Below are 24,061 nucleotides of genomic sequence, written 5' to 3'. Positions count from 1 at the left end.
GATTTCTAGTCTTGGTTTGCCTAGACTAGTAGTGTGTGTCAGTGTCTTGGCACACCTTGTTCTTTTTTGTTGGTGATTTATAAAATTTACCGGGTACCCCTTTACCCTAAAAAAAAAAAGTTGGCCTATAAGCTATGTTTCACATGATGCTTTCATGATCTTTAACATATGTTTTGAATCTTAACGGTATACTATTTCTCCGCAAGTATTCTGTAGTCATATATGCTCTTTGATAATTTTCAACCTTTTTATGTTTTATTGGCTTTGTATAAAACATGCAATGAGAACTTTCGCATTTCTATCATTATCTTTTACCAACTCAAGTGTCATATTCAGTAATTTCTCATGATTATTGGAAACACTATCACACAAAATACAAAAAATGAATCAGTCTTTGATGTGCATGAATGATTGTGTCCAAACCAAAATGATCTGAACAGTTGACTAATTGGGATACTGACTTTGACTTCTTTTCATTCCTTCAAAAGGGTTTCTTTGCTTGCTTCCCATTTATCCAAACGTTTGTTAGTTTTTTCCACCTGTCGAAGATTAGTTGCAAACACAAAGTGTTAAAACATCTAAATCATCCCCACCCCCAAAAAAAAGATCCTTTATAATACCTCTTTATTCCAATCTGTACGAAATGTTGACCATAGTAAAATGAAGGTTTGCATCCCAGTTCCTCCGATCATTCCCGACCATATTCCCTATTAAGATACAACGAATCATATGCCAGTTTTTGAAGTTACATTAGTCGTATGGTTTATGAATGGTACCTTAACTCCGAAATTGAAATGGAAGCCGAGAAGGAGCCCAAGGGGGATGCCTACAATGTAATAGCACCCAACGTTCACGTATGCCACATAAGCTTGCCATCCACACCCGACAGCCACACCTTTGATTTATCCATCATGTTAATATTCAAAGGTTGACACATATGCATGACCATGCAAATAATCACATCACACATGTATGTGTATATACCTGATAAAACGGGTTGTATGCCATTAAGAATGATGGTGATGGCCAATAGTGGGCAAAGATCAGAGACTGCATGTGCAACGGTTTCACCACCAGTGAACGCGTAGCTAATAACATGTCGTACCGACAAAACAATCATCGCTTCGACTAAGGCAATGAGAAATGAGACTGTAGTAACTGTTAACACCGAAAAGGCTGCGGCTTTAGGGTTTCCTGCTCCAAGCTCGTTTCCAACCCTAACACTGTTTTTTAAAAGAAAAGATATGTCAACTCTCACCACAAAACAAGCGACTTTAACTCTCACCACAAAACAAGCGACTTTCACTGGCAGACAGAACCATTGATGAAAGTGGTCTCGATGGTAATTCGTCAGTGATACTATGTTGGTAATCTGGGTGTGGAAAATATATTTCAGACATAATTTAGTTTTCCATTTTTTATTATTTTTGGTAGGTTCCGTATGACGAATGCCAGTCATTGATGATACTTATTCTTCGTGTAGTGTATCTTTGCATAAGAGAACTCACCTAGCAGCTGCATTGAACCCAACTGAGACCATGAACAGCAACCCATTGACACCCATGCTACATATTTTTTTTACAAAACAACAAGTTAGTATGCTACATATTTTTTTTTACAAAACAGGAAGTCAGTATAAAAGATTAAATACAAATACCCTTATGTATGAATAGGGTGAAAAAGCTTAAAAAAAACGCAGTTGCATTTTCGTAATTATTTACTCGTAGCGTAATTATCAAAATTACACTACAAATGATCTTGTAGGGTAATTTTGTTTTTTTGTAAGTTAATTTTGTAAAATAATCTTGTAGGGTAATTTTGATCTTGTAGAGTTATTTTGTAGAGTATCATAATTATCTACAAATGATCTTATAGGGTAATTTTAATCTTGTAGGGTAATTTTGTAGAATAACATAATTACTGTACAAATGATCTTGTAAAGTAATTTTGCTCTTGTAGGGTAAATTTGAATTGTATGTTGTTTGATAAACTTGTAGAGTAATTTTGATAATTACCATACAAAATCATTTTACAAAATTACCATACATGATCAAAATTGAACTACAAGATCATTTGTAGACTAATTTTTGATAATCAGCCTACAAGTAAATATTTACGAAAATGGCACCGTATTTTTTTTTTTTTTTACTTTTTCATCTTTTTGTACGTTTTGTATAATAAGGCTCTTTGTAGATGAACTTAAGTCAATGTATATTAAATCAAACCTTTAATACAACAATAATAAATATAAAACAAAACATGATAAAGATTAAAGATGACACTAACCAAACCGAAAGTGCATCCAATGCTAGCTCAGGGTTCTCAAGCAACCCTGCAATCAACACCAAGATCTGAAAATACCATGTCTCCAAACATAACATCACCGCGGACCCACTCGACAACTTTACAAACTCCCATAGCCCACCGAACGCCATTGAGTTGAACCCGGTCCATGTGGCCTTGCATCTATGGCTCATCAAGATGTAAACAAACTGACCAACAACTATAATCCACCATGACAAACTTAGAGTCAAAGAAGCCCCTAGCAACCCCAACCCTAACTTGTACACCATGATCCAAGAAAGCATCAAGTGCACAACTAGTGTTCCAGCAGAAATATAAGCACTTGGAGCCACAATACTTTGAGCTTGAAGGAACTTTTGTATAGGAAAGTTGATGGCATACGCGAATACTTGAGGAATGAGACCGTAGACGAATAGTGATGCGGCTGATGCCATTGATGGCGATTGGCCTAGTGAAATTAAAATTGGTTTACAAAATACATAAATTATAGTGATCGGGATGGCTGTTACCAAGAGAACAATTGCGGATCTTTGGAGGTATACTCCAAGCATGTTGTATTTTCGTGCCCCAAATGCTTGACCGCATAGCGTCTCCACTGCACTCCCCATTCCCAGCTAGAATCACACATATATAAGCATTGTGTCAAATAATTTTTTTAATTTATGTCTACATGTTGTAGAAATTGTAAAAGCGTTTGTAAGTCATGTTGGTTTCTAGGTAATCAGCTACTTCAATAAGCAACTCTAGTTAAAAGTTCAAACCGCTTTCGTGGCAAGCAAGCTCATTGAATATGTGTCTCGTCTCCTTAGTCTCATCAATGAATGCTTGTGAACTTGAGTCTGTTCTTTGACAAGCAGACTCATTGTAGGGTTATTTAATCTATTTAAAGTCCGCTTATTGAGGTAGCGGACAACCTAGAAACCAACATGAAATCAAAACATTTTTACAATTCCTAAACCACCTAGATGTCAACAAAATCATCATATCGATAATCATGTATCCGCAGTTGAATGTTTTACTAGATTCGGAACAAGAACTTTTTAGTCAGGGTTCATCATATATTTTTCTTCTTTACCGGTTACATCTAGATTGTCCAACACGTTTATCTCTTAAAATAAAATTCCAATTTTATATATAAGAATCCAACAAATTCTGATGAACACTATTGACCCCCCATGTTACGCCCCTGACTAGATTGGTGATATCCAGAATTCGGAAACTCACCATAAGGCCATAAGCAAAGAGTTGGATCCCTTGGTTGCCGAGGGAGGCAGCCGCAAGTTCGAGGTTTCCAAGATGGCCGCAAAAGATTCTGGTGGAGATAGACATGGCGTTGTTGATCAAGTAAACCATCACCGCGGGTGCAGCCAGCTTATACAGTAGATTAAGCTCAATCCTGGATGCCGCTACAAGCCGCTTAATCAATGGTGTCTCAGTATCGTTAAGCACCCTCTCCAACTCCACACTACCGCCATGGCTGGCGGCCGATTGATCAGAAGTTGAACAATCTTGAACAGGTTCTAAGAGAGGGTGATGAACTTCATTTGTTTGAGAGTCCATTTTTATAAAAATAGATGGCTGGCTTTCACATGTTATCTTTATATATATATATATAGAAAAACAAACATTTGTATGTTTTGTGTTGGTATTTCTTTTATTTCTTTTTTTTTTTTTTTTTTTTTGCTTATGAAACAAGTACGTTAAAGTTTCAGGAGATTGTGATTTGTGGATATATGTATACATGGTTAGATGATGTTTGAAAACTAAACACCATAATTATGCATTACTATGATGATATCATAAGAAATATTTTATTAATAAATGAATATCTTTAAACTCTTTCCATGCTAAGAGGAATCTACTTTTTAAGATGAAAAAAGTAGATAAATAATTTAATCACTGTATCTACTTTTTAAGAGAATAAAATCGTATTAATGTTAAAAAAAAGGTTGGCAGATAAATAATTTCATATCAACTATCAAATATGGTATTTAAAGTTTACATTTCTTAATAATTAGGTTATGGAGTATATTTTCACGCCCCTTAACTACACGTAGGCACCACATCACTTACTAGACCCTCTTTCACTTCACCGCATAACAAGGAAATGGTTTAACCCCATTAACGCCCCTTAAAATTAATTAAAATATATATAGAGCATGTTGTTGTGTGTATGTGTGCAAATTTTGCAATGCTTGATTCACTCCTCTCTCCTAGTTAACTTCTTAACATGTGAACAAGGATAAATAAATAAAAAAAACTTTATTTTTCTTATTTTTTTAAGAACTGCGCCACATCGCACACACTCTCTAATTCTACACCACCTACGTACCCATTATCAACAATGTCGTTAGGCAAATATAGCCTTTGTTTTAATTTCAGTTACCAATGCAAAACGCTTTTGCTATGGTCACGTATCACAAGTAATGCATGACAGAAATTTAAACGTAGATGTGTACTAAAAAACAGTTAGATAAAATCCAGATGTAAAAAATAATATATTGTGAGACGGTAGAAGTTCCCCCTTTATAAGATACAAATTTTACATGCGCTGAGCAATACAAATCAAATAAGGTAAAAATGTCAATACGGAATAGCCCATTAGGTAAAAACACATGGCTTTTGATGAGTTTGGTAATCTATTCTAGTTACTTTTGTTAATATCTATTATGTATTTTTGCAAAAATTAAACCTCTTACATTTCGGATAGAAAGGAAACACTTTATCAAGAGAATATCTCTCGATGATTGGTTAGTTCGGTAAATAATAAAGCAATAATAATATAACTAAATAAAATATTCAATTTATTAAACGGACCTCAAGTTACACTCAAGCTACCTTAATTAAGCTTGGTTCATTTCAAACTTTCAATGATCCGAATTGAACTATGTCTTCGGCAACTCGACTTTACTTATCTACATTGAACGTTTTACTTGGTGTTGATCTGTAGCCGACTTTTCAGAAGAATGTATTAGTTGTTAACAAACCAACAAAATTTGTTTCGAGTAAGATGCATGCATGAAAATTGAGTGGACCGAATATGTGCTGGCTTATGTCGGAATATATGTTCTTATCATGGTCTTCAAACCAAGAAAACGATATATCATCATTTCTGATAGGGATGTTTTCATAAAATTATAAGCTATATCTTTTATATTATATATATAAATTTGGATTCACTTAGATATATATAAATCGTACATGCGGTTTGCTACGAAATCAAAAATTTGTTTCTACAATTCATTTATTACAACATAGATATATCACTTTGACCTTTATAGTAAATACCGTTTCAAATTTTATAAATACTAGGACGGAGAAGAAGACTTTTGGCTTTTAGATCTGCTTTTGATTAATTTTTTGGTGGGTCTTTGGTTGATTTTGATCAATGAATAATGATTTTGATATGGTGTGAATAGGATGTGTTTTATATATAACGAGTTGACATAAACCCGCGTGTTGCGGCGGGATGATAATTATGAATGCTTGTAGTATCACTATATGAGACGCTAATGCAGCAGCCTACAATACCACACTAAAACTTTTTACTTTAAAAGACAGAAAATGTTTTTGATTAATGACCCATATTTTCCGGCATAAATTTGAACATGTTATATGTTGACCACACGCCAAAAATGTTACATTTGTTGATGGTTACTTCAAAATGGAATTGGTGAAATTTCTAGACAACGTTTACTACAGTGATAAATGGCGTTGGTGAAATTAGCATTGGTGAACGTTGTAATTATATATATTATGTTATTACCTAGGTGTGGTGTAAATGTGCTAAAGAGAAATGTTATAAATGTGCTAAAGAGAAATGTTGGACATGGATGATTTAAGGTAAGTTGTAAGAAAATATGGTAAGAAATGTTGCTTTTTGTTTATATTGATAACGATAATGCATCATCTGGGTAAATTAAAACCGGGACTATATTGAACCTTGTTGAAACTCACTTATCTATATTACTATATAAAACATCTCCCATGTACATAAAGGTAATTTCCATCCTATTTTTTAAGATGGCATACCAAAAGCCAAAACAAATTCTTATATTTTCACACTTTCCTTCCTTTTCTACCCTTTTAGAAAACAGGAATTAAGGTCATGACTAAAAGAACTAATTTTATACCATTATTTCCCTGTGCATTACGAACTTGTGTGTTCCTTTTCATCGGTCAGTGATACTAGACGTTATTTATCCTTCACCCTTTCAATTTCCCTTCTCCCTAATATACATTCGTTGAGGGTGTGTTCCCGAGTTAAAAATCCCTCCCCTCCCCTCCATGTCTTTCCAAATTGGAAAGACTATTATCAGGAAAAAAAACCCCATTTTCCCTCCCTTCCCCTCCCCTCCCCCTGTTAAGTGGATCTCTGGAACACAGCATGAATGTAAGGCAGCCAAATCGAATGTCCTTCCATTTTCCATCTGCAATCTTCAATGATGGAGAGGGAAACAGATGTGAGAGTAGGGGAGAATTCCACCGGTCACCACCGTTGATTGAATATATCTCGGTTGACAAGTTCTGGGTCTTGTTATGCTTTTTCACAACTTTCAATTTGCATTTTTAACCCTAAAGAATAAAGAAAACAGGGGTCTCACCTATCATACGAGTCAAGAACTGCAATGGGTATGCGGTTTTCTGTTTCATAATCCTCTTCTTGTTGATTAATTTGTGATTTTTTGACGATTTGATTCATATTTTCTTAGAAACCACCTGTAGGAGTTACTCTCGAAACATGGAAGACGAATATTAAATGTTTATCCGTCACATGAACCCGCCACGAGGTCAACGAATCAGGTAAAAACACTACAATCATCTAGGCACACACCCTTCAATTTGACAATTTCATCATGTTTTAGGCATAGAAGAGCCTGATCAATGGCATGCCCACAAGGTGTTTGTGTTATTGCCTGAAAGAAACCGATTGTTTGACGCGTTCATATTTGATTTACAGTTCGTTACACATAGTTTTTTCTTTAATAAGTATTTGATATACGTTTATTTATATCTTTTGAAATCCGATTTCAATTTCCTTTAAAGTTTTGAACAACTTTTGTGACTACAACATGAGGCTTAAAATATTACGTGGAGATGTTTTAGAACCTATGAGAGGCTTATTTTGTTTTTGTGAAAGACAAATTAATCTAAAAAACAAAAATGAACAGAACCAAGGGAAAATATCAATAGAAATATTATTCACTTAGTCCCAGAAGACTAAAACTCAAGAGACAACCTTGCAATGGAATGACTACCCCATGTACATTTTATTGTAATTATTGTTCTAGCTTGTTTTAACAATAACAATCCGTAGCTAGAAGCGACTTCTGAGGTGGATTTGCTCGCATATGATATAACTTCAACTCTTCTCAAAATGCAGGGTATGTGATGGTCTTATATGGCTCTAAGCTTATAAAGGCTTACGAAGATGCGGTTATGGATGTGGCGATGCTCTTAAAACCAACAATCCTATGATTATTGCTGAATTTAGGCAGGGTCGGCTCAAGGGTGAGTTAAATAAAGTAAGGAATCTAAAGCAATTTTTTTATACAAAGGGCCCCAATTTTATTATCCGCTTTAGGTCTAAATTTTTTTTGAGCCGGCACTGAATTTAGGCCTATACCGTGTTGTGATGTGTTGTTCAATGTAATAGGGACAAATTAGGGACAATATTCTGCTTACACAGGAGCATAAACTAGATATCCCAAAAGGGTGTGCGTCTCATCAGTGCATGATAACTTGGATAAGTCTTTTATATCAACATATGTGTATTCTATTAATATACATGGATAGTTAAATGGGTACTTTATGGAAGTCCTGAATTGAATGAAGGTCAAGAACATTTATGTGAATGGTGAATTTAAATATCATAGGATGTGTGATCGGATGAAGATATCTTGCTTATGTTGGACGGGGGTTATGGATTGGAGATATAAATCTATCATATGGGTGTAGGAATTCAATGGAAGTATGAATTAGTTGATAAGTACCACCGATGTGGGTGGATCAATACAATTGATAAGATAGACAGCCGAAGCTGAGCAAAGTCAGCGTCACATACGCTATCAGCCAATTATCAACTGAGTTTGATCTGCCCAAGAGTCTACGCTACAATCCTGAATTAATCAGCCGAAGCTGAGCAACATCAGCGATTAACCAAAGCCTTCTTGAAATTAGAGCAGCTTCATTTAAGAGGGTACCCACACATCATTTTTTTCATAAATAACTATATTGTTTTCTACTATTAGCATATGTGATTAAAAATTGTTATATGTTTTCAGTTTTGTTCATAGAGATGTAAATCCTGAAAACTTTTTGCTCGTTCAGCCTGGGACGCCGGACGCGGGACGCCTAATGAGATCAAGTTGTATTTGGTTAATCTAGGTTGAAGTACATTTTTCTCTTACCTTTTTGTAACCTTTAAGTAAATTATGGGAAACATTGTGATGATTTTTTTATTTTATGTTTAACTTTAGCTCCAAAATGGAAGGACAGATTTTATATTAACTACACAGATTTTAAGAGTCATGTCTATGCTTTGTTTTAAATTAGTAATCTTTTACGCTGATAAACGCAGGCAATCATGGTTGGTGGATAGCAACCGATTTGCTTCTAATATTAAAAGTGCCTCCGGTGCATGTGATCCTGAAAACATCAAATGGAAAAGCAATCCTACGAAAGCATGCCCAAACTGTCACCATATAGTCGACAACAGTGATGTAAATTTCTCTATTCTACATTCCCACATTATTGCGATGTTCTTTATTGCTTTTTAAAGCGTAAGTTATTTTCTAAACTTAAATATCTATGCTTCTAGGTTAAGCAAGCATGGCCGGGGTTGCCCCGAGGCGTTATTTTTGACCCGTTGGATCAAGAAATTATCTGGCATTTACTTGCTAAAAGTGGTGCATAAGGTTTCCAGCCTCACCCTTCTATCAATGAGTTTATTCAAACGGTCGATGAAAATGACGGAATCTGTTACACTCATCCTCAAAGTTGCCAGGTACTTATACATTTTCGTTTATATTTTCTACTATACGATGGACACACATTTTTTGTTATATTAACCAACTGGGGTAGTCCAGTTGGCCACAGACACCCACCTCTTCGCAGAGGTCCCGGGTTCGAGTCTTGGGAGTGGCATATGTCGCCCAGGATAAGAACTCGGTAAGGGGAATTCACCGCGGAGCTAGCTTGGTCGGGTAGCGGCTCCCGGAGTGGGATCATTCCGGCGGTTGGGAGGACCGTGCTCTATCCCCCCCCCCCACTTTTTGGTATATTTTTATTTTTTATTTTGTTTTAGGAGTCCAACAAGATGAAAGTGTATCTCACTTTTTTCACAGAGCAATCAAAGCGTATAATACTGGAACTAGGAAACGCCGTAAGATACACGGTGATGATTTCGGGGACTTTCGCTGGCACAAAAAGGGCCGAACAAAGCCCGTTGTCTTAGACGGGGTTCAACAGGGGTGTACGAAAAGTATGGTTCTTTACGTAAGTCCTGTAAAAGGCGGGAAAGCGGAAAAAACAAATTGGGTTATGCACCAATATCATTTGGGAACTGGAGAAGATAAGAAGGAATCGAAAGTCTTTTATCAACAACAACCACAATCTAAATCAAACGGAAAAGATGAAGAGATTGTAGTTGTGGACTTTGTTGCTCCTGTTGCTAAAGGAGACTGCGCTTTTTTGTTTTTTATAACAGTTTCCGCTTCTTACGTTTAATGTAAACTAAAGACCCAACATTTTGTTGTATCAGAATGTATATAGAACGTAGCATCATATCATTTAGGTGTCCTCCATAGCCGTTAAAAACTTACATCGCCACAAAGTACAGGTGTCATTTTAAGGTTTGAATTATGTTCTCGTCCCGTATTGTCACCCCGCCGCAACGCGCGGGTTCCCCACTAGTATTTTTTAAGTCTAAAATCTTTAAACCATTGTACAAAACTTTTTTTGACACGTTACTCAACTCTAATTTTGTCATATTTGTCACATTGTAATTGCTCTTTTTCGTATGAAATGATATTGCCGATTATATTTCATAATATATTACAAAAACAAAGCATATGCATATGCATATTCAATATCTAATTAAAATGTGCTAATATTCGTGTTTAAGGTAAAGTTTTGGATTTTATATAATATAAAACAAAAAATAAAGCATATCAAATACATTGAAAAATCTTTTAAAACATCTAAGTATGAGGTTTTGGGTTCAAGCCTCATAATAAGCAAGAAATTCGCGGTTCCAAAAGAAATACATTGAAAAATATTAAAAACAATGATAGAAACTAATCTATTTCTATTATATATAATAAATGAAAGTTATTTGTGTCAGGTGTCAGTAAAATAGGGCTTCTTTTCCCGCCCAACAGTGTCATCCCCTTTTCCTTTTATAATCTCTCTTCTCATTTTCATTTTTGTTTAGAAACGCCTACGGTTCCTTCTCTCTCTATATTTAGGCGATTCAAACTCCATCCAAACCTTAATCTTCTTCCAGACGTCACTATAAAATCTTCTTTTGTTCATCGAATATCTTCATTCAAAAGGTTTGTTCTTCTTTTTTTATTGAAATACTTTCATGATTTCCTCTTATTTATACTAATCCTTTGTGTTTTGGGTCTTTTCATGTAACCATTGCTAGGGTTTCGTTCGAGAGTTAGATCAAGAGATTGGGCGCCGGCTAATAGTTCTGTGGTGTTTCTCTTACAAGATTCTTTCATCTTGAGGTTTGATTTGTATGTTTATAGATCTGTGTTGATTTTTCATAACGGTTATGATATGAGTACAACATCTGTTGATTATTGATTTGTGAATATGTTGACCGATTATTCTTTATGAAATTAGGGTTTCATTTGCTTGAGATTTGAATCTTCCGATTGTTTGGTTAATTTTTGGTGATATGTGGTTTGCCATGATCATGGTATATGTTTTTGTTTTTTTATTTTTACTAAAGTTTTGTTATCTGAGTTGTGACTAAATGATGATTGTTAATGATCTAGTGCAGATGATGATGATGATTGTTCTATGGTTGTTTCCAGTATCATTGTTCCAACATCGTTTAAAGTATGTGTTTTATGCTACTCCAATTTTGAAATTTTGAGCTTTTAATTTTCAAGTGATATACTCTAATTCTCGCTTTATATTTCAGTCTAATCACAGTTGATTATTATTCATACAATCTGCTGCGGGTTATTATAGGTTTGTAAAGAAAGATTATTAAATTTACAATTAAAATAATTTTTACTTATGACTAAATGATGATTATAATTGACTTGGGCAGAAGGTGATGATGTAGAACCCACAGTAGTTCCTACTAAATGCAATAAAGGATCTGCTACTGTTGTGAGATAAGATTTTATCTTACTAGAGCAATGGTCTTTCCTGCAGTTTTTTTATTAAAAGAAGCATAATGTTTGGTTTGAAGCATTGTTAATGAACAAAGTTAAGGATTAAGTATATGAGGACAGGGCTATTCTTCAACAGCTGAAGAAGTGTTTTTATGTACTGCATCTTGATCTGTTCACGAGAGATCAGGTTTCTAAAAATCCTGATGTTGATGCATTGAGTACTTCTGTGGAATTCATGACGATTGTCGGAGTTATACATTGATGGAGTTTAAAGCTAAAAGCACTAAATTTTTGCTATTAGGTTCGTAAATTTCTTGGTGTTGTTCTTAGATTTTAAATTTAGTTGTAATTTTAAGCTAAATAGGTATTATTATGTATATTTAATATCATCTGATTGTTGCAAATGATGATGTTGTGTTTCATGTAATTTCGTAAAGAAGTACAATAACAAACAGTGGTTTTAACATCTGTTTGCATTTTGGTCAATAGTTAAAGGAAACCCATGTTAGGTTGAACAGTGTTTTTAAGAGGAAAACAGTGTGAGAAGACAGTACATCTTATTAACTTAAACATTTGTTCAGGGTTAAATAGATGTTTGTCCTTTAACAGATGTTTGGCCTTTTATATCAGAGGTTTGGTCTTAAACAGTTGTTTGACCTTAAACAGATGTTTGCCCATAAACAGATGTTTGACCTTAAACATATGGTTTGCCTTAAACAGAGGTTTCGCCTTCTATATCAGATATTTTTACTTAAACAGATGTTTGACCTGAAACATATGTTTCTTCAATCTTTGTGTTGACCACTGACTGACCAAATATCAGTGTTTAAAAAATTGTTGGGTATCCACTGATAGGAAAACATAGCCACTGCTCACTTTTTTATTCTTAACATCTGTTGATATTGACCATCAGCGGTTTTCTTAAAAAACAGCCACTGCTCACTTTTTTATTGTTGACATATATTGAGTTAGTGATAGATTGAAATTATCAAATAAAAACTATAATTACAATGAAATTACCATTTTAGCTAATCGTTACATTCCAATGAGGTAAGATTTCCTCCAACATTGTTTTCATCATAAAATTTAAAGTTAAATTAAAAAATAAAAAAAAATTCTTTATGACTATTTGTTGTAGATCAAATAAGTAATTAATGCTAATTTCTTGAGATTTGGACATTTAAAATATGCAAAATGTGAATTTTAAACTGACGGTTATTATCTCTTAATTAAAGTTAAAATAAAAATTAGAAAAGTCATCATGACAATTGCTTTCAAATCAGATCAGTAGTTACTGATAATATCAGTAATTTTGAAATTCAAAATATGCAAAATGGTAATTTAAAATTGACCTTCTCTCTCTTTTTTTTCTACTTTGCATATCAATTCTAATATTTAATATTTAATAGTTTAATAAAGCAGGATATAAGGATATACACTACTGTCGATTCCCAATAAACATTCGTTCCCAATAAACATCAGTTCCCAATAAATAAGATATAATTATCAGTTCACACATTCAAAATTCAAAATTCAAACCGTATATTTTAATCCTATAAATAAGATATAATTATCTGCTATCACATTCAAATCTCGCTCGCTCATATATGTGAGCGTATCTCTCTCTCTCAAATGCATCTTTCTCATGATTCAGCCGCTAATCTCCGATTACACTTCTTTGTTCGAATGTTTGTTGATTATGTTTACATGTTATCGTTCCAGTATCATTGTTCCAACATCATAGTTTCAATGAAGCTTCCCATCACACATCAACCTTTCAATATCGATGTTGAAGTATCATTGTTCCAACATCGTGAAAAGTTGCATTGTTCGATTTTCGTTAAATCGAAAGTCAGGTTTTCTTGCATCAGGTTTGTCATTGGGATTTCTTCTTTTATAGAAAGTATGGATAGATTCGTGCAATATCGTGAAAACTCAGATGTGCTACAACAGTTAAGAAGAGACCTTTGCATTTTAGGTTTGTTTCTTATTTGTGTTGTCAGTAATATAGAGTGTGGTGATAGAGACGTGCAGTTCATGGCGATGCTGAAGGACATACATCGAGATGTTCAGCAATCGATGAAGTTGGAACTAAAGTTTCTTAATTCTTGTTGTTATTCTTAGATTTGAACTTTAATATTGTTCAGTATGTCACGTAATTATTGGACTTTTAGTTTTAAGGTCATGTATAAATGAATAAATTTAATTTTATGAATCTATGTTGTATTTTATTTTTATTTTTTATTTAGTGTTTGAGAAAGATTTAGATTATGTTGATGTTGAATTGTATCTGAACATCTGTTTGGTAAGTCAACAGAGGTTTAATAGTGTCAATGAGTCCTCTCAAATGAATAGACGGACACTTGCTTCCTCTCAAAGGGTTATGTTACGGTTATAACAGCTGATCATGCTAAGGACTGTTATAATTAACCACTGCTCCTTATAAAGACTGATGTTCTTAAAGATTGTTGAGGCCGAACCACTGTTGAAGACAAAGCCATGTTAAAGACAAGCACTTATGTACGTAAAGCCTGATCAACGAAAGGAAAACCACTGCTCAGTAGCAGCAGTGCTTCAGCATCTACAGCGGATTCAACTTTAGTATTTATGTATCAGTGTTTCTTTTGTAACAGTGTTTAGTGTAGCGGTGGTTCGCTATATTTTATCTCTCGAGACAAACCCTATACAAACTCAAAGACGAACAACTGCCCAACAACAACAGTGGTTCAGCATTAACAGCAGATATTCTACCTTTGTTTATGTTAACAGTATTTATATGTAACAGTAAATATCACATCAGTGTTTTATACTATGTTAGATTGTTAGATTTCATATCACTGAGATGTTTATATGTAACGGTATTTATCACATCACCTCACTGCTCCTTATAAAGACTGATCTACTTAAAGACTGATGAGGGCGATCCACTGTTGAGGACAAAGCCCTGTTAAACACAAGCACATATACCGTATACGTACCTAAAGGCTGATCAACGAAAGGAAAGCCACTGCTTAGTAGCAGTAGTGCTTCAGCAACTACAGCAGATTTAACTTTAGTATTTATGTATCAGTGTTTCTTATGTAACAGTGTTTAGTGTAGCAGTGGTTCATATAGTTTATCTCTCGAGACAAACCCTATACAAACTCAAAGACGAATAACTGCCCAACAACAAAAGTGGTTCAGCATCAACAGTAGATATTCTACCTTTGTTTATGTTAACAGTATTTATATGTAACAGTATTTATCACATCATTGTTTTATACTCTGTTAGATTGTTAAATTTCATATCACTAAGATGTTTATATGTAACGGTATTTACCACATCACCCCAGCATGCTAACTGATTATATGTAATATTTTATTTTAATAATCTCAACATGCATCTTAAAAGTAGTTAAAATGAAAATTTTTCATGAATTATAAGCACTAAAATGTTTTCAGGCTATCCACTGATAACTTAAAGTCTCCCACTGTTTTCAATGTAATCATTGCAACCACTAATATTATTCCATCAGTGGCTTCATAAAACAACTGTGTTGCATTACTCATCAGGGGTTGGCTCGTGGACAGTTCATAGCCGTCAGATCTTTTGTAACCGCTGCCACGTAAGCATTCACTTTTTCCCATATAGAACCCTGATCAAAACCCCCAAACAGGGTTTTAACTGTCGAATCGAATTCAAAATTCCTTTTTCAAAGCAGTTATCCTCTATTTCTCTCAAAATTCCTCATCGTCCTTTTTCCTCAAATGGCAAAATCACGGTCTTCATCAGTTAAAAGGAAATCCAGTCAAAAGGCTATAGAAATTCGATACAAAGTTCCCCATAACTACTTGGGTCTGTTGACAAAACCAAGTAACACTGAAACATTCAATTCCGTCATAGATGCCCTTTCGTCTTCAAAGTACAAAACTTTGTTGACTTCTGATGCTCCGATAGCACTGATGCTCCAAAGCATTGTCCATTCAAGGTCTGATCACCCTTTGAAGATAGCATTGATGCTCAACATCAGTGCTTAGATTACAACAGTGGAATGAAGAATCAGTGTTTATGTATCAGTAGTTTGAATATAATCAGTCTGTTGTTATAGATTCAGTGTTTATGTTCAACATCTGATTTACTTTTGGTCAACATCTGTTTGAATTTTGGTCAACATCTTATTTTGTAAAGAAGTACAAAAACAAACATTTTTACAAAATCCCAAATCAACCTAACATGTAAGTGCATTGAAGTAAAAGTAGAAATGATATTTTTCATGTGGTCCTGTTGTGCTTGTGTTTGACCTCTAATATGCGTTCATGATCTAATCCGGTGATTTGAAGACAATTTTTATTGAATCTAATGAGATGGTTTATGTAATGTGGTCGTATTAGTAACAAATAGTAATTAATATAACTAAATTTTCCGAGCCTGTGAAGCAATCCCGTGTAAAAACCTAGTTTTCTTAAAATAAAAGAAAGTAAGCAAGAAATTCTCGGTTCCAAGAGAAATACATTGAAAAATTAATTAAACAATGATAGAAGCTATTTCTTAATAAATTAAAATTGATGACACAAAACTTATTTAATTTCTTCTTACGATGTCATTTCATAAGTGAAGCAACACAACCGACGATGCAAGTACGCTACCCAAACTATGGCCTCCTTTGAAAGTTAAACTGTCTCGGTCACTGACTCGCCAACAATCCAACAAAATATGATTTCGAAAGATTAATTCTAATATTTTCCTTCTGATGCATTTGATTCACGAAGTTGATTCTTTTCGTTTTATTTCTTTCCGCCATTAAACTTTCTTTGTTCTATGTTATTCATTTTCTTGATTGGGATGACTCTGATGCTTTCGATTTAATTTAATTGGTGATCAAATATGATGTTCTCTATCTCAGCGAGGGTATTGTTCATGAACAAACCGGTTCCAGCTTATTGTTGTTGTAAATTTCTTATTTTAAATATGTTGCGGGTTTTCAAACCGATTCTGGTTGATTATTGTGGAAAAAGGCATATGCCTGAATCAAATCGGAACTGTAACCTAATCGAAGGAAAAAAAAAGACAAACATGGCGATTCAATAACCCAATATAAATTTGTATATGCAGATTCAAAAACTCAATATCATCTAAAACAAAATTGTTACCGGAATTGTGAATCAAGAAGAAAAAAAAATGTCGAACATTGTGAATGGATTGAACATAGTCTAAACTGTTAATTTGATATAATGGATTGGTTTCAGTTTATGAATGGAGTTTATGTAAAAGGATTTGACCATTTGGTTTATGTTGAAACGGTTCTTGATTAACATAGTGCAATAAAGTGTTAAATGAAATGAGGATGTGGCAATAGGTAATTTACTAAGGTGTATTTAGAATATTTAGAAAAGTGGTAGGAAAATTACTTTCAAACAGTGGGATGTTCCATGCATGTTCTGCACAGTGTTGGTTACGTGAGTAATGGGTAGGTTTGAGTATTTGTATTTAACTATATATATATATATATATTATATATATATATATATAGGCTAGGAGTTGACCAGAAAATCCAAATTTTCTAAAAAGTGTAAAAAGTCATAAAACACCATAATGTCAACCATAAAACACACCAAAAACCCACAAATAATATGATGAAGATTACTAAAACATCATGTATGTGGGTTTTGTGTTGTGTTTTAGATGTTAAGGCTCTGATTATGGAATGACAAATATTATTGTGTTTTATGTTGTTTAGCATTGTGTGTTTTACATTCATAGTTATACGATTGTGCGTTTGAAGTTTTTATGGACTATTAGAGTTTGAATATGGTGTTTTAGTAATATTCATTCTATTATTTGTGAGTTTTAGGTGTGTTTTATGCCTGAAATTATTGTGTTTTATGACTTTTTACACTTTTTAGGAAACTTGAACTTTCTAGCTGAACCTCACCCTATATATATATATATATATATATATATATATATATATATATATATATATATATATATATATATATATATAGTGTTAGGATCCTGTAAAAAGGACATTTTTCGTGAAAAGTGTGAGAAGGCATAAAACTTCATATGTAGACATCATATTTTGGACTTGGGCACAATGTTTTGGGTTGTTTTGGCAAGAAAAACACCTAACATAACAATTTAAGACACAATGCAATGAATTCTAGGCTTAAAACTTAAAACACCATGCCAAGAGCATTAAGTAGGGTGTTTTAAGTGTTATGTAGTGTGTTTTAAATTTCACACCCATAATACGTTGCATTGTATTTTAAATTGTTATGTTTGGTGTTTTTCTTACCAAAACAACCCAAAACATCATTCCTAAGTTCAAAACATGATGTCTACACATGAATTTCTATGCCTTCTCACACTTCTCACGAAAAAGGTCCTTTTTACAAGAACCGCACCCTATATATATATATATATATATATATATATATATATATATTAATAGTGTTAGGATCCTGTAAAAAAGACATTTTTCGTGAAAAGTGTGAGAAGGTATAAAAATTCATATGTAGACATCATGTTTTGGACTTGAGCATAATGTTTTGTGTTGTTTTGGCAAGAAAAACACTAAACATAACAATTTAAGACATAATGCACTGAATTCTAGGCTTAAAACTTAAAATACCATGCCAAGAACGTTAAGTAGTGTGTTTTAAGTGTTAAATAGTGTGTTTAAAATTTCACGTCCATAATATGTTACATTGTATTTTAAATTGTTATGTTTGGTGTTTTTCTTACCAAAACAACCCAAAATATCATGCCTTAGTTCAAAACAAGATGCCTACATGTCAATTTCTATGCCTTCTCACACTTCTCATGAAAAAAAGGTCATTTTTACATGAACCTCACCCTAATATGCATAATATAAGTGGAAGCGATGATTCCATGTGAATAGATCGACATACTCTTTGATTTTCAAATCAATGGAAGATTGAATAGGTGTGAAGGTTGGTTTCATACAAAATTGTAAAGGGTTGTGATATATTTAAAAATACTTTGAAAGGTTGTGACTTTTTGAAAAGTGTAATATATTTAAAAGTTGTGATATTTTTTTAAGAGTGTGATATATTTAAAAATAATTTGAAGAGTTGTGACTTTTTGAAGGGGTGTGACCAAACCATTGTATTTTAAGTTACTTTTTGTATATATGATTTATTAAAGAGGTGTGTATATTGGGACATGTTGGTTTGGGTTGGCAATTGGCATTACATGTGTTTAGTATATGGTATGTGTTTATTATAGGAGTATTATTTAAGGGTGTGATGTGAAAAGACACAACTATTAAGTTAGCCTAAGTTACCCCAAGTTACTTTTTGTAGGGTTATATAATATATTATGTTAAAATATGTATATTATACGGGTTGAATAAAAACTTCGTGTATTGTAAAGGTTGAATAAACGTAATTCTATACACCAAATAAAAAAAATATTATATATTTATAAACCCTGTGTATTACACCGGTTGAGTAATTTTAATTTTATATATTAAATAATAAAAAAGTTATACCCTTTAAAAAAACCGCGTGTATTGTATGGGTTAAACAAATCTTATTTTTATACCAAATAGTAGAAAAAGTTATATCTTTAAAAACCTTGTGTATTACACTCGTTGAATAAATATAATTTTGTATAGTAAATAAGAACAGTTATATCTTTGAAAACAACTCGTATATTACACGGGTTAAATAAACCTAATTGCGATGGATAGGGTGGTTGCAGAGATGGTTCTTAAAAAAGTTATAAGCGTCTAAACAGCGGAATCTAACCAATCGATGGACTCAGAAAACGCTTTGGCTGAAACAACACAACCTCTGCAAGCTTGTATTGCACACTATTGCTTGCCGAGTCACTTCCATAAGACAAGAAAGAAAAGGTATGATTTAGCACTTTTGTTCATATGTTACTACTTTATGCATGGAAATGATTTCCCCCTAAATCCATACGACCAAATTAGTGGTGTTGTTAGGTCTCAAGTGACACAACGGAATCAAACATACACGCATAAATGATATAAACATGTAGAATAGAAAAATAGAAAAAAACACAACACAAGAATATTACATGGTTTGGTCCGAGTGAGAGACCTACGTCCATGGGCTGCAACTAGATTATTTCGTTAAGCTCAAGGCACAAAATTACAACTATAATGAGGGGTACTTATAAATATAAAGCTAGGGTTAATAAGAACCATAATAGGCCTTATTTAATAAAACAACGGGCCTAATAAAGTCTTCACTAACCCAACAATCTCTTACTTGAAGACTTTGCAATCCACAAAGTGCCATCCAAGCCAAACCCCGTATCTAGTAACTCTAGTAATCTCAAACAACATAAATCTTTTCCGCCTCCAGTTCCAAGAACAAGCTAAAACTTCAACAACAAAAGTTATCTAAGCCTACAGTTCCCCATGAACAAGCTAAGATTTCAATAATCCACCTAGTTGCAGCGGCCCTTCTCATCACCAACTCTAGAGACTCTAGAGGAAAGAACACTCTCCACTAACAGCAGCAACTTCCCAGGATTACATTCGGATCCCTGGTCTTCCGAAACCCCACGTCGATTTCCAGACTTTGTCCTAACACCCTCTGTGCTCCCATCGTTACGAAAATCTCATCTACACTCGGACCTATGGATATGCTCAAGCGGATTACCTAGAGCCCAAAGTCCTTTGTTGTAAACAGGACTCATTTAACTCTCGAATTGTGAGCCAAGACTTTACTACTCAGAAGTTGGTTCACTTCTTTTGGCAACGCAATAACCTGTACACTCCAAAAGTCTTCAACAATAGATTCACTGATACTTCATCGAAGTGGGTAATAAGAAATGAAGCAAAACAGAATCTTGAACCCACAAGCCTTCACTGCATTCCACTGAGTCCTAGTGCATCAAACCCAGACACATGTTTAGAAGCAGAATTTCACTAATGATCAATATCCACACCTCCATGCAGCCTCACCAAGTCATCTATGCCCAGCTCTCATTGTCCTTGTTATCCTAACCCATGCCAAACCGACATCAATGAGTCGAATCTTCACTCATACTTCCTCAGCGAAAATCTTCACCTAGTATCAGTACAAAGATCCCCTCAAATGTCAAACCACCGATTACCACCGAACAAGAATAACTTCACAGTTCAAACCAACCAATAGGCAAACGGTTATAACAACAGTCGAGCTTCCATGGAAAGTAAGTGTTGCCAAGGGTTCTATGACCGCACACACGATTAGTTAACGTAAACCCTAACAGAAAGGTCATCCAAACGAGCAATAGTTCACATGGCTTGCCACTAACCTCTTTTTTCACTTATGTTGTCCCCAGCACACCCATTCGTTTCAATATTTTCTAAAATTTTACTCAGCACTAGCACCATCCAAGTTCCTTGACAAACCTATCAACTAAAATCCAAACCGTCGGACATTCCGATCATAACCATCTCGTCTTCAGCTATAATAATAAAAAAAATGAGTACAAGTCAAAAACAGTGAACATACACAACAATGGCATAGGCCTGAACTTGACGCTTTTTCTACTGAACATTGTTAATCAAACCGATTTTCTCCTGCAATAACTAATAAATCAAGTAACTTTAAATAAACTATAAACAGTTACCTCAGACTATCTTTTGTAGACAAATCTGAACCCGAATGTTGTTCTTCACAAACCCAGTTAAAAAATAATCACGGCTGTCAATAATAGTCAAGTACTCGGCCTTTGAACATAGCTCTGAAAGGGTGGGTTTACACGTGGAAAACAGTTATACCTTACTCTATAACATTAATTGTATTTTTTTATTATTAATAACCAATAAGATTCATTCTCCCCCCTTTTTAATTACAACCAAATTTTGTTTTGTTTTTTTTTTTTTTTTTTTTTGTTTTGTTTTGTTTTTTTTTTTTTTTTTTTTTTTTTGAATGAACGGCTGCAACCGAATTTTGTTGATTCTTTCTTTAGACAATAAAGAGTCCTTAAACTACCATCATTCTTATATTTCTTTTTATAAGGATATTAATTATATATTTTTTTTTCATGAATCAACCTAATATCTATGAAATATAGTTTTGTGCAATTCAAATATTTGTAACAAAATTAATCAAGAGCATCAACAACGACGGATTGAAGATGGCCAAATTAAAAAATAAAACAAAATAAAATAAAACAGAGTTTGATGTTCCAAGAATATTCATGTTGTGCATTTTGTATTAATAAACTAAAATAAGTATATGATTTAATAAAATCCCATTATATTGTATGCCTTGCATTTCCGCATATTGGATCCGTCACATACTCACATAGCCCATTTGCAGTTGTTTGACAAAACGTATGAATATCCAATGTCTAGAAATAAACAATTTAACCCTTATAATCGCTATAAATCTTTTATGCGCATTGAAGATTAGTTATTGATTTTTATGTCATATTTTTGTTTATACTGTCAACGGTATTTGTAATTCCTGATTTGGTGAGTAATACTCACACGGGGTTTATAGAAGGAAGATATATTTTGGAAGGACCGTTAATTGTAAATGAAATCATATCTTGGGCAAAAGGCAATAAAAACCAGATTTTTATATTGAAAATTGATTTTGAAAAGGCGTATGACTCAGTAAATTGGAAGTTTCTATTATCCAATTTAAAAGCGATGAATTTTCCACTTCGTGAAGAAAATGGGTTGGGGCAAGTTTAACATCGAGTAGAGCGTCGGTATTGGTGAATGGCTCGCCAACAATGGAATTTAGTATGTCTCGTGGGCTAAGACAGGGGGACCCGTTATCACCGTTTTTATTCATTCTAGCACTTGAAGCTTTAGATGTTATAATGAAAAGAGCGGTAAAAAGGAGAGTTTATCTAAAGGGGTAGAGTTACCAAGGGATGGACCCATGATCTCGCATTTATGTTATGCGGATGATGCAATATTTTTAGGAGAATGGTCGGAAAATAATATAAAGAATTTGAATAGAATCCTTAGATGTTTTTACCTTTGTTCGGGCCTAAAGATAAATTTGGGAAAGTGCAACTTATTTGGGGTAGGGGTAAAAGAAGAAGAGGTTGAAAGTATGGCAAAAAGTTTAAATTGTAAAGTCGGGAAAATGCCATTTAATTTTTTCGGAATTCCGATTGGAGCAAATATGAAAAGGGTCAAAAATTGGAAGCCAATTGTTGATAAATTTAACTCCTAATAGCATATTGTATATTTGTAAAATATTATCTCCATTAATGTAGGAGATTTAGTTAGATTATTCTTGTATTATTTATACCCTTGGTGATTACTGAGAATATGAAGTTGAATCACATTCTTACATGGTATCAGAGCCTCAGAAGATGTGGTAAGGATAATATGATCCACATAAATAAGGAGATAAGCAATGTCAGCACCGCCACCGTGATGATAAATAAACAAAGAGTTGTCTGACTTGCTTTGCCGAAAACCCTGTAAGGTGACAAAATCTGTAAACCGCTGGTACCAGGCTCGCGGAGCCTGTTTGAGACCGTTTAACGACTTCCTAAGAAGACATACATGATCTGGAAAGTCTCGATGACGTAAACCCATGGGCTGATTCATATAGACTGTTTCTTCCAAATTGCCATGTAAGAAGGCATTAGTGACATCCAACTGGTGAATCGGCCATGACTTGGATAACGCAAGAGAAAGAACTAGCTGAATAGTAGACGGCTTAACAACCGGACTAAACGTCTCACCACAGTCTATACCTGTTTGCTGCTTACGACCATCACAAACCAAACTGGCCTTATAACGTTCCAGACTCCCGTCCAACCTGAATTTATGTTTAAATAACCACAAGCTACGTATAATGTTCATGTCAGGCGTCCTAGGTACAAGCTCCCAGGTCTTGTTTTTAATAAGTGCACTAAATTCGTTGGACATGGCATTAAACCACTCTGGAGAGGACAAGGCAACCTGTGGAGTTTTCGGAATAGGAACAACGGTGGACATGTTAAGATTAAAAATTTGCTTGGGTTTAACAATACCACTCATTGAACGAGTGTGGATGGTACGGGTGGATGGATTTGAGGCCGAGGGCACGGAAGGGAGTGGACTGGACGTGGGCAAAGAAACAGCGGGTGTGGATGGTACAGCGTTTTGGGCTGAGGTGGCGTTTTGGGCTGAGTTGGGTTGGGCTGTGCAGGAAGTGGTTTGGTCGGAGGTGGGTTGGGCCGTTGGGGAAGCGTTTTGGGCAGGTGCTATCGGACCTTGGTGTGGGCCGAGAACAGGAGTGGGTGAGCTTAGGGACTGGGCCGTAACATTTGGGCCAGGGCTGTGTGGGAGGGCTGGGCCGAGGGGTGACGAATTAGGAGTGGGGGAGGGTTGAGTGTTGGGCTGAGAAGATTGGGATTGTTGTAGATAGTCCCAAACGAGTGGGTTAATGGTCGGGTTCAGAAAATTGTAAGACGG

At 34.4% G+C, this 24,061-nt stretch overlaps 1 protein-coding gene and 1 pseudogene across 3 annotated transcripts; one reads left to right on the top strand and one right to left on the bottom strand.

Moving 5' to 3' along the window:
• Nucleotides 1-283: 283 nt before the first annotated feature.
• LOC110910860 (protein DETOXIFICATION 40) lies at nt 284-3,889 on the bottom strand. 3 transcript variants are annotated; one of them, XM_022155440.2, is made up of 8 exons: nt 3,529-3,662; nt 2,814-2,918; nt 2,287-2,752; nt 1,509-1,565; nt 985-1,223; nt 777-895; nt 621-707; nt 289-539 (listed from the first exon to the last, which is right to left on the bottom strand). In XM_022155440.2, exons 2-8 carry the CDS (start codon nt 2,887-2,889, stop codon nt 474-476), a joined length of 1,110 nt encoding a protein of 369 aa, XP_022011132.1. In that variant the 5' UTR covers nt 2,890-2,918; nt 3,529-3,662; the 3' UTR covers nt 289-473. The 3 variants fall into 3 exon arrangements, with proteins under 3 accessions (XP_022011133.2, XP_022011132.1, XP_035840086.1); XM_035984193.1 differs by having other exon boundaries at nt 290-539; nt 2,287-2,728; XM_022155441.2 differs by having other exon boundaries at nt 284-539; nt 2,287-2,918; nt 3,529-3,889.
• A 2,244-nt stretch (nt 3,890-6,133) lies between these two features.
• LOC110913349 lies at nt 6,134-10,102 on the top strand (annotated as a pseudogene).
• Nucleotides 10,103-24,061: the final 13,959 nt, after the last annotated feature.

This window comes from Helianthus annuus, chromosome 15 (genome assembly GCF_002127325.2).
Source record: "Helianthus annuus cultivar XRQ/B chromosome 15, HanXRQr2.0-SUNRISE, whole genome shotgun sequence".
In the NCBI taxonomy this organism is placed as follows: domain Eukaryota; kingdom Viridiplantae; phylum Streptophyta; class Magnoliopsida; order Asterales; family Asteraceae; genus Helianthus; species Helianthus annuus.
Note: the sequence above shows the minus strand (reverse complement) of the source record. Positions and strands in the feature narration are given on the sequence as shown.